Source organism: Gossypium hirsutum, chromosome A01 (assembly GCF_007990345.1).
Source record: "Gossypium hirsutum isolate 1008001.06 chromosome A01, Gossypium_hirsutum_v2.1, whole genome shotgun sequence".
Lineage (NCBI taxonomy): Eukaryota > Viridiplantae > Streptophyta > Magnoliopsida > Malvales > Malvaceae > Gossypium > Gossypium hirsutum.
This window is the reverse complement of record NC_053424.1, coordinates 48,953,758-48,965,217: the sequence shown is the minus strand read 5'-3', so window position 1 is coordinate 48,965,217 and position 11,460 is coordinate 48,953,758. Positions and strand designations below refer to the sequence as shown.

General features: G+C 30.4%; 2 protein-coding genes across 10 annotated transcripts; both read right to left on the bottom strand.

Annotated features, from left to right (window-relative positions):
* Nucleotides 1-447: 447 nt before the first annotated feature.
* Nucleotides 448-4,584, bottom strand: LOC107918174 (uncharacterized). Of its 6 annotated transcripts, none has more exons than XM_041111577.1 (10): nucleotides 4,391-4,524; nucleotides 3,829-3,951; nucleotides 3,630-3,738; nucleotides 3,447-3,486; nucleotides 3,177-3,266; nucleotides 2,959-3,058; nucleotides 2,714-2,853; nucleotides 2,212-2,314; nucleotides 1,247-1,817; nucleotides 448-1,101 (listed from the first exon to the last, which is right to left on the bottom strand). In XM_041111577.1, the coding sequence occupies exons 2-9, from the start codon at nucleotides 3,865-3,867 to the stop codon at nucleotides 1,455-1,457; spliced, it is 984 nt and encodes a 327-aa protein (XP_040967511.1). In that variant the 5' UTR covers nucleotides 3,868-3,951; nucleotides 4,391-4,524; the 3' UTR covers nucleotides 448-1,101; nucleotides 1,247-1,454. The 6 variants fall into 6 exon arrangements, with proteins under 6 accessions (XP_040967511.1, XP_040967500.1, XP_016703188.1 ...); XM_041111566.1 differs by having other exon boundaries at nucleotides 3,818-3,951; nucleotides 4,391-4,518; XM_016847699.2 differs by lacking the exon at nucleotides 4,391-4,524 and adding an exon at nucleotides 4,035-4,175 and having other exon boundaries at nucleotides 3,818-3,951.
* On the bottom strand, nucleotides 4,075-6,811 carry LOC107918176 (dihydroneopterin aldolase 2). Of its 4 annotated transcripts, none has more exons than XR_001689961.2 (3): nucleotides 6,051-6,811; nucleotides 5,681-5,966; nucleotides 4,075-4,710 (listed from the first exon to the last, which is right to left on the bottom strand). XR_001689961.2 is itself a non-coding variant. In XM_016847704.2 (2 exons), the coding sequence occupies exons 1-2, from the start codon at nucleotides 6,251-6,253 to the stop codon at nucleotides 5,762-5,764; spliced, it is 408 nt and encodes a 135-aa protein (XP_016703193.1). In that variant the 5' UTR covers nucleotides 6,254-6,811; the 3' UTR covers nucleotides 5,509-5,761. The 4 variants fall into 4 exon arrangements, 1 of the variants encoding a protein (XP_016703193.1); XR_005925782.1 differs by having other exon boundaries at nucleotides 4,075-4,773; nucleotides 5,690-5,966; XR_001689960.2 differs by having other exon boundaries at nucleotides 4,113-4,773.
* Between the last annotated feature and the right edge of the window lie 4,649 nt (nucleotides 6,812-11,460).

The window sequence follows — 11,460 nt, the reverse complement described above, 5'->3', positions numbered from 1 at the left end:
AGTTCTATATAGATTTTACTTTTATTTTATTTTACCACTGTATTTTATTTAAATAAGGATTCAAGCCACTATTCTAACATAAATTTACCTTAGTTTCTTATCTTCTGCAAAAGTTTCAATAGCAACTGCAAACAGTCCATAAAATATGACACAATCCTTAAAATGTATAAATAGAACAAATTAAATAAAATCATCATAGTTAATCAATAATTAAGAAAAATAAAAATCTAATATGAAAAAAAAACTACTTGCAAATTGTTGCATCTTGTGTATAAAGCTTCAAATGGAAAATCATAGAGGATAAGTCTAATCTTCAATACATAAGATTTTTTTTTTCTTTTGAGCAATTTCGTGCTGACGATGTATTATAAACCAAGAGAATTATAGAATGAACAAAATAAAAGGATAAAAAAAAATAAAAGGATGATTTAGCTTTCACTTAGGATATAATAAAATTATACACGCCCTTTATTTATAAGACTTTCAAGTGCAATAAATTACAAAGCATTCAAGACCAACATTAACGTACCCTATAAATAATTTAAGGATTATAAGATAATAAATTTAAGAGTTATGAACATTTATTGATTAGGAGTTACAATAAGATAAATTTAATGGAGTTATAAACATCAATGGATTTACAACATTTTCGCACTTATTGTACATTATATTACATTATAGATAAGAGAAGAAAATAAAAAGCTTATGGTATACATTATATTAAATTATATTATTCATGGGGATGATTCAATATACGATGTTAGAAAATCCACTCTCAAGTCTTCCCTTTTCTCTGCGGTTCAAAAAGTGGTGCTTGCTGATGAAGTTATCTAGTCCTAGCCATCTCGGTTGAGGCATCAGACCATACATTACCCGGAATTGAAGCCGAAGCAACCTAACCTATGCTTTCTCCGGTTACTCAACTTTTTAACTTCAGTTAGACCATTTTCATGGAACCCATTTACCTCCACAGTTCCATTCCTGTAGGAACTCAAAGCAACCTGGTTAGTCTCAAAGGGTTTCAATACATTTGGCAATGGTGAAACCGTTACTTCTTTGTTATGGTTAGCTTCCCTAGCAAAAGAATTTGAATCTTCATCCCTGCATTACATCCACAGATGGAAACCGGTAAACCCAAAGACAATGCCGATCATTTGCAATTGTGATTTAGTTGACAAGAAAATTGGAGACCAATGGTAATGGCAAAAGGATATGAAAATATGTCAAAATATATTAACAGGGTTACCTCGTATCGCTAATGTCACTGCTATTCTGGGACTTATCCAAAGTCATCTCCAGATTTTCCACAGACTGTTCGGAGGTGGCTTTAACATTGTCCTCAGCTTTTAAATAAACAGCACCCTCTTCCAAATTTGCAGTTTCTTCATCAGAGAAACTGGTTCGGGAATTAAATCCATGTTGCTGTACTAATAAAATTACCTTATCTAGTGTTCTTAGAGCATCTTGCACCTCAGGACCAATGTAATGTTATCGCCCTCCTCTGGTTGTGTACTCCCTTCAGTTTCTTCTTCCTCAATTTCACCAAAAGATTTTATCACTGTGTCTTGTTCTTTCTGGGGTGGAATTTCAACGGCATGGTCATTAGCACAAACCTTCCCGATATCATGCGTGTCATCTTGTATGCGTTCAATTAAACTCTCATTCCGCAAAAGGAGGGCTTCACTTTTAGGCTCGTGTACTTCAAGAACTTCACCCGCTTTGTTACTGGCGTAAAGTGCTTCACGTATTAGTGCAAATAAAGGGTCTCCCAAGGCCTTGCTGTAATCTTTGTCACGGTTCGACACAGAAGCCACAGTCTATAAGCATTGCAAACCCAAAAATCTGAGAGATTTATTCATTCCTAGTAATAATCTGCATTGTGAAAAAAGTTCCGAATGCCCTCAGCAATGAAACCTTTTATGATGAATAATCAGTTCTATCCATCTATACTCAGGATTTCATTGCTCAAAGTCTTCATTTTCCCTAAAGTACCCATGTCCGGCAAGAGTATCAAACAGGTATTTGAACATGGGTATCAGGATATAATTCTTCAAATATATGGAAAAACTTTGAAAAAGTAAAGCATAAGCATATTTGACAATCACTTTCTAGTCCAAGTAACATAAGTTATTTTAGAATTTAAGAAGAGAAAAAAAAATTAAACTGGGTGTTCGGGGGAAATTAAGATGTCGTATTAGGAGAATGTATGACCTTTTGATAGAGTCTGAAGCCATTTCCAACAAGCTGCCTTGAGATGAAGTTTATAAGGGATGGAAGGACAAAATCCAGCTTCATATCCATGTTTGCAATTGTCCTACAAAATTAACAAAACTTCAACATTTAGAGGAAAACAACTGAAGTATACGAGAGGAATATAAAAATTCCTTGTGACAGGACTTTTCGAATCATATAAATACTGAACCAGATAAATCTTGTCATCCCAATTTCAGGCTCTCTCCTAATCATATCTCGAAACCAAAATGAACCATCAGAAGACCAGGATTTAGCTAATGCCAACACCAAATGTTTCAGGATGTTCAAAAAGCAAACTCCTCAAGCACATGACCTGTTCGGGTTTCAAGTCCACTATCTTTGCAGTCAAAACTCCTGCAGTGCTTGTACTAACAAAGACCTAAGCCCTTTCTGAAATGATACAGAATAATCTACTTTCCTATCTTCGTATGACAACTTAAAAAGTATTACAACAACTCACCTAAAATTGCTTCTTTCATTGTTCACCTTCTGCAAAGCGAAGCCTCCAACCATGTCAATCCTTACAACATCCTTCGCTTCAGGAATTCCGTTATTAGTAAATCCATGTGATGCTTTATTAATGCTGCTCACATCTGAGATCTACAAGCAAAAACATAGACATATTTTAGCTATATTTCCTGATGTACGGGAAGAAAGCCAATTGCAAAGTCGATGAAAGTATATCCAAGTATTTGAAGTCACTACGGTGTTGACGAGAACGACAATCAGATATTCTTGAAAGTACTCGAAGAAGAAAAAGTGTACTAGAGCCTCCCTAGCTGACAGTGGCCATGCAACCTTCATCCTTCTCCCGAAAATACAAAAACAAGCAAGCATTTTACAATTTCAGGCCTCAACACAGTATTAAGAAAAAAAAAGGGAAACAAATTAAATAAAAATTTTGGGTTTTAGGCTCAACAAACCTTACTAGAGATATCTGTTCACCAATTCGGACCTTTTGTAAACAAGTAGAACTATTTACTTTGAAAGGTGGAAAACTAGACTGAGGCCACCTGGGAAAAAGTAAAAAGAATACCACGCGTGCGTCATGGTTTAGGATCGGATCCGAAAGTAAAATTGATAAAAGTGTACATAATTTGGAAACATGATAGATCATATTAGTTAAACCAAGGATATAAAGAAAGAAAATGTCGATTCTGCACTCGAATTAAGTGGAAAATAACAATTCTTACCATTTCTTGTAGAGAGCTGACTCCCAAGAGATACATAAACCTACAACGAAGCAAACAGCTGGTTTAAAAGTTGTTTTATACATTTATGACCGGTATTGAAAAGTCTTAAATTAATTGCATAATCTTTGTTCTCATAATTTTGGATTAAATTGATAAAGTAATTAAAGTATGAGCTGAACTTACAGACATCCAAAGGCCCATCGACATAGCCTTCAACAAGTAATGTATGAAACGGAGTGCCATGAGGTCCTTCACGGTACATAACACGGAACTCTTCATTATCGTGCTTCAACTGTCAAAACAAGTTGATAAGGCATTTTCAGAGAAATTTATACAAGAGAACCACAGAGTGTCCATCTAATAGACCATACTTTCCATTCACCATGTGATGTTTCACTGGATTTTGAAACGTTACGATCATCAATACAAGTACTCCTTAACATGTCTAGAAGATTCGATACTTCCCAAGCCCGAGCCCTATTGCCCAGTAAATCTTCACTAAAATCTGTCGGCCAAAGAAAAATTAAAAGAAAATGTGCATAGAGGGACTAAAGGACCCATATCAATTGCAGTTTAAATGCTATTAACCTTCTTTCTCATCCTGTGCATATCATAAAATCTGATTCTTGACTAGGGTTTTAAGCATTTCGGGATCAGTCAGTTCAGTACAAGACAATGTCTTGTCCAGCCTCTCTCTGTATCGAGAGATTGCATTTTTCTTTTCCATATTTACCTCTGTAAATAAACAGTATTCAGCTCCCTCTTAAGCACTTGGAGGAGAAACTAACCTTGCGAATAAAAACCAATTCGATTAAGAACTTCACGATTTTTACGATGTTAAACAAATGAAAATGCAAATGCATATGCATATGCAGCTGTAAGGGACAATGTGCAGAATTTGAGCCAAAGACAAATAAGCCTGAAATCAAAGAAGGTCAACTTACATGAAGCTGAATGAGAATGAAACCAAAACTTTGTTGTCCAATCAGAATTCTGGGAAGAAGCCAGAATCAGAAAAGTAAAAACCCAGCAACCCAAAACGAAAATGCTGCAGATCTCAATGAAACGTAAACTTCACTTCCTCAACCTCCAATGGCTCTCTCTATCTTGATCTTGATAAAAATGCAAAAAGCCACTTGATTTGAGATCCCCCAAAAGCAAAATAAATGAACCCCACTCAGCAATAAAATCGAAATTACATCTCTTTGATATCTCTTCTTCTTGAACCGCAAAATACGTGATGTTGGGTGGGTTCTTAGGACAACTGCGAAGAAGGGTCCCACCAATAAAGACATACTTCATGCTTCCGTCTTGAGATTTCTTAGGCCTAATTAAGATTTAATTTGAAAATTCTTAATTCAAATTTAGACAATGAATTGAGTTTGAAATTTATTATAGAAATCAAATTTATTTTTATTAAGTAAATGAATTCAAATGATAAATATAAAATATATTTTATGAATTAAAATTAGTTTAAACAATGCTGACGGTTGCGGTTTATTTCTACTTCTCTCATTTGGAAACGGTTCTTTTTTATTTATAAGTTTATTTATAAGGTATAGTTCCCTAAGTAGTTAATAGCTATACATATAACTCAGGATACATACTCCTTTTAAATTTGAAACATATCTTAAGATTTGCACCCAAATATTATCATACGTGAGTGTTTCCATATATTCCTTATTTCACCTTACATAGATTTTAATAAGCTTAATATTTGTGTCATGAACTTTTCATGATACCCCGTGTTTTAATTATTTTATATACTTTTTTCATGTTTTAAATTGTTTTGTGTTCCATATAATTTGTTACATATATTACAAATTAATCTAAATTTTACTTCATTTACCCGAAGCGAAGTGAGGGCATATTCTAGTAACAATAAAATTCAAGTCTTAAATAGATCATGGAGATATCATATTGTTGATACCAATTTCATATTCCCATTATAGATAGAGATAATTGAAAAAAAAATTGATATTTTAACAATCTATATTGTCAATATATTCATATAAAAATCACCGTAATATCTAAAAAAAAATAACTCATATACAGTCTTTTCTTTTATGTAAAAGGAGTATTTCATAAATTAAAAAAAAAAAAGTAATACGATATTAAATACGACCATAGGCATCGAACTTCAATACGGTCACAACTCGGACACATTCCATTACACTATAAACAAACATGAAGAAGAAAAAACACAAATACATTAATTTAAGTGAATGAGAAACCTGAGGTACCAAGCATGGATGAAAGATGATCTGTTACCACATCCACGTGACGGACTGCTCAAAGGATGATATATATTCAGGTCAGTTAGGCGCATCGATGGTTCTATATCTGATAATCTCAACTCCAAGGTAGTCGAGACAGCCATGAACAGCAACATGAGGCTTCCCAACCTTTACTCGAACTGCAGATATTTGAGAGTGATTTGTGAAGGTTTTTGATGCAATCATTTGAGCCACTGATTCCAAAAGATCATGAGATGGCCCTTCCACAACTTCCTTCACTATCCTATTACATAAAAGTCGCCAAAATTCTAATTAAAACCAAAACATAAGCTAAAAGATTCAATTCAATGTCTTTTCGGTTACTCACCGGTAAATATCGGTGTAACTAAGGGTGTCCGATAAGTTGTCAGATTCACCGGCTTTCCGAAGATCCATCCAAGCATCTACATCCACCAAGAACTTCTGACCCAGTTTTTTCTCTTCAGGCTTTACTCCATGGAAACCATGAAATTTCAAGCCCCTCAATATGATTTTGTCCCCGGTTGGTATTCCATTTCCAATACCTTCCATCCTCGTCACCTCCGGCACCCGGACTATACAGTTCGACACGATCCGACACTGGACACGGATCAGATCCGGCGAAATCGAAAGGAAAAAGAAAGGAAGAAGATACACGGCGGTGGCAGCGGCGTCGGCGATCGTCTACAACCTCTGATAAAGTAGTTGCTGGAGGAAAAGAAAAGAAAAACTGATGGGGAAAGCCCCCAACGGTAATCGGCAGTAAGAGATAAGAAGATCTTCTCGTGAGTTTACTTTTAGTTCCTAGGGTTTTTCTTGTCAATGAGGGAGTTTTTTTTTTTTTTTTTAAATGCAGATCCAGCCCATTTATTTGACAAAATAACAGTGGGCCAATTGCCAACAGCTATGACTAGGGTTAAAAAATGGTGTTAATAATGAAATACTTCGAGAGCTTAGAAGAGAACATGAAAGTGCTGAACGGAAGAAAGCAAATATAATCGTAACATCAAAATAGAAAACATATTACATGTCACTTCCCCAACGGTCTAATCTAGTTCCGCCTAAGAAAAGGAAAGGAGCTTTGGAGTTGGTTTTCAATGTAGCAGATAAGGATTGGGGTCAAGCATTTTACACCAGTCCCATACCTTTCAATTTTGTAAAATATCATTGATTTCGAAGTTGGGCTCAAAAGTTAGCAAATTCTAATTTAGCCAACTATGTACCTCTTACATTTGATCGACTTCGGATGCCGTTATGAACTCAAGAGAGGGCATCTGTTGATAGGCTTCTTGAACCTATACGAGACACATGGAGCAAAAGAACTTCTATATGTTCTAATGGCCGGTCTGATCTTCAACAAAGGCCTCTAATTAACATAATGGCGGCTTCTTTGGGTGGTGCAATGTTTATCATGGCTGTTGATTCAAGTGACAAAATTAAAGATGGCGGAATATATAGCAAGCTTGTTCATCCAGGGCATCGAAAAAATCACACCACAAAATGTCGTGCAAATCTATCCGATTTCAAAAGTACAGGAACGTTAATTGAATAAAAATTTCCTCATATTTTTTGGACTCCTTGAGTTGTTGATTGCTTGAACTTGACATTAAAAACTATCTGTGAGTATTTTGATCAATCATCTCACTATTCGGAATGCAGATGGGTGAATGATTTGGCGGATGAGGTGCGTGAAGTGAACTACTTTATCCTAGACCATAACTTGTCACAATCTATTTTCAATAGATATTCAAATGTGATGTTATTGAAGGTAGCCGAAACTAGATTTGCTTCTAACATTTTTGTGGTTGAAAGCAAAAGAAGCTTTGGAAAAACGATGTTGGACCTAGATTGGAAAGGGTTTAGGGTTAATGGAAAAAAAGACCCCATTAAACTGAAAGCAAGAAAACTCATGGATTTATTAGTTAGTGAAACATGATAGGACAAAATTAATTTTCTGTTAAAGTTCACACAGTGTATATGATTGAATTTTTCAGGGAAGTAAGACTTGATAATTAAGACTCAATGATAAAATAATAATAATAATAATAATAATAAAGAAACAATTTTTTATCATGAAGATCAAGACTTGATAACTGGACACTCAAAGGTTTTTAACGTAATTCAAAAAATTCTTGACGTTAGGTGGAATAAAAATAATATACCTATTCACTAAATGACTTATTCGCTACTTCCGAAATCTTATACTACAGAATGGTTTCAAGGTAGAAGTGGTGGCTTTCCAAGAAAAAGCTCTGAATGAAGACAAAGAAATTACATTCTATAGAGATAAATTGTGCTCTTAATGTACCAATTCATTTTTAATGATACCAGAAATGACAATTTTAGAATCCTGTTTTTTGATGATCAAGTCAATAAATATTATTATTTTATATTCACGAGCTTATTATAATGTTATATTGATTTTCAGTCTGAAAATTTTATTGGTTGAATAATTAATTAGGTTATAAAGATTAAATCGTAAAAATTATAAAAATTAATCATTACTGAAATTTTGTAATTAAATGGCTTAAAAAGAAATTGTTCAAGGGTTTATGTGGCAAATAGACCCTAATGTTATGGCATGGGCGATTAAGACATAAATTTTGGCCTTATTTTGTTATGAAAATTGGTTAAAAATTAAGAATTAATAATAATAAACAAAAGAAACAAAAGTGGAAAGAAAGAGAATTTTCTTCCTTCTTATCTTCTTCCACCGTTTCATCACCATTGAAGAGGGAGGAAAAAGCTTCAAATATTCCAAGCATTCGACTTATGCATGTAAGTAATTTTGAGTTACGTTTTTGGTAAATTTTATGTTTTTGAGGTTTTGAAAATTTGATTTAGTTAATTTAGGTATTGAATCGTAAAATTGCTAAAGTTTTTGAAATATTATGGTTCTTGAAGCTTTTGATATTAAATGATTTGATTGTAAGCTTAGATATGATTAATGACTAAATTTCAAAGTGAAATTTGTTAGTTATGAGTATAGAGACTAAAATGAAAATATTACAAAATTGATATGAAATTTCTATAATTATGGACTGTAGAGAGTCTTAGAAGGATGAAATTGAAATAGGTTTGTAAAACGAAGCTCAAATGTAAAAGTTATTGTTATTTTAGTTTTAGGAACTAAATTAAATAAAATGTAAAACTTTAGTGAAATTATAAAAATGAAATTAAATTGTCATATGCAAAGAATGGGTTGTTATCAAGTAATTGAGGTTGATAATTTGAAATGAATTACGGTATAAATCAAGATAGATAATCAAAGAAAGGAGAAAACTGCCGATTAGTCCTTGACACTTCAATTGTCACTAATTTTACCTGGTAAGTTCAAATGTAAGTTGTTTATAATGTGCAAAACAAATAATCTTAAATGTGTTTTTTATTTATCAATTTTTTATTTGGTGCAAGTGAAAAGTCTTTTTGGATTTGTTTTGAAAATAAAGTCAAATTTTAAAAATATATATTATTAAATGTGATCATTAATTTAGTATAAATATTTTTTGTATTTACTTTTTCAACTAATTTGTATTGGTTAGTTGTGTATATTAAATTTATAATATTTTTATAATATTAGTTTTTTTATAATTTTTAATGAACTTCTTAAAAAAATCAATAAACTGAAATTTAATGTAATTATAAAATATTTTTAAAAACTATTTAACTAATTTAGAATAGATTATGTTAACGTTATTTAATTTTAAAAATATTTAATATTAAAATAATACAAAAAATAATCATGGAATACTAATATTAATATAATATAATTTAAATAGCATTATAATTAATTTCTTACAAATTATTTATTTTATATATTTATTTTAATATTAAAATTTTTAATATTATGTTTTTAAAAATTTATATTTATCTTTACTCTAATTTAATCAATTAAAATAATAGCTCTTATTATATTTGAAAAATATAAATTTAATTTGATAAATGTTATTAATATGTATGTCTTTTTTTTAACTATATTTTAAGCTTAACAATTTATTATTCATTAATTTTAATATTATAACATTAATTTTAATTCAATTAAATAAAATATTAAAAAAATTAAACAAAAGCCATGAAATAAAAGTTAAAATGTAAGGAGTAAAAGAGTAATTTACCTAAATTGCAAATAAGTGCATCAAATATAGAGTGTCATGTGTCATGTGTCAAAAAAACAGTAATGTGAACATTATTTTTTTTAACCTTGTATTGCTATAGTATATATGATTTGTATTTTGTTTTAATAGTTTTATATGTTAATTCAATTTTTTTTTCATAAATTTTAAAACATTAATTTATTTTCTCACTTATTTTTCAAAACTATTTGGCATTTAGTATAAATTAAATTAATCCTCATTTACTTAGCTCAAATATATATTTGATATTATAAAAATATATTATTTAATGAACTAAAAAATATTTAAAATCATGTGCAACACACGTGGCATTAGAAGTTAGTGGTTAAAAAAAATTAAAACTTATACAAATAAGCATAAATCAAATGATAATAAAACTATCAAACATCATATCTATAACATGTATAAAAGTATGAGTTTGAAAAAACTTTTGAACTAACAAGAATATTCTTTATTTTTTATCGTATTACTAAATTCACATTTAAAATACTTATAATTTAATTTAGAATTATTAGTTATAACTCTATTTAAAAATAAGTTTAAAAAGGAATTAAATTAAAATAAAAAAAAGAAACGAAATCATAGTTAAATATGTGGTATTGGGTCATTTGTCCTATATGCGCAAACCAAAATCGAGCGGATCTTTACTCGGAGTAGAGCATAAACCTAGAAGAATTGAGTAAAAAATTGATGAAACCCATTTAGGAACAAGAAAATGACATCGTGATTTGGATTGAGTCCCAATGAAAAAAAATAGATCAATGAAAAGTTTGTACGATAAATTTAGCGAATTTTTTCTATATTATAGATTATAGGCGGGCCAAAAACTTATCTTTCTTTAATTTCATTTTGAATTTCATTTTATTTAAAAAATTGTAAGAAAAAGCCCCTTTGTTATAACATAAAATTATAACTTGAATAGAAGTCTAAGTATATAAATAGAGATTGATTTTATCTTTTAATTATCACTTAATTAGTGTTGGAGTATATCAATTAAAATTAAAATTTGGGATAAATCTCAGAATTATACATGAACATTGATTTAATATGCAATTGTATACATGAACCTTAATTTTGTGCAATTATACATGTGAAACTCTAATTGTGGTTCAAATGTATACTTGAAATAATTTTGATTTAATATACACATTTCAAGAAATAAATACATCAATTTATTTTTATATTAGGTAAATATAATTATTTATGTATGCAATATATAAACATAAAATGATGTTATATCAATAATTTTTATTAATAATTTACAAGAATTGGATCAAATCAAAATTTAATGTATAAAATTACAGAAAATCAAAATTCATTATACGATTGCACATTAAATTATAGTTTATATATAATTTCGGGATTTATCCCTTAAAATTTAAATCTATAAATAGCATTCATTAGTAGCATAAGTATCTTAAAAATAAAAAATTTCGAACGACAATAACACATGTATGTAAAATCATTTTAATTTATTTTTTTATAAGTTGCATATTCCATGCAAAGCAAGTACTTTTTTTAAAAAAAGAAATTACCTTATTATTATTATACTTGACATCGTAAACGGATGAAAGAGATTTTTTAAAAAGTAAAAAGAATTACCATATAAGATATTGGTAATTAATT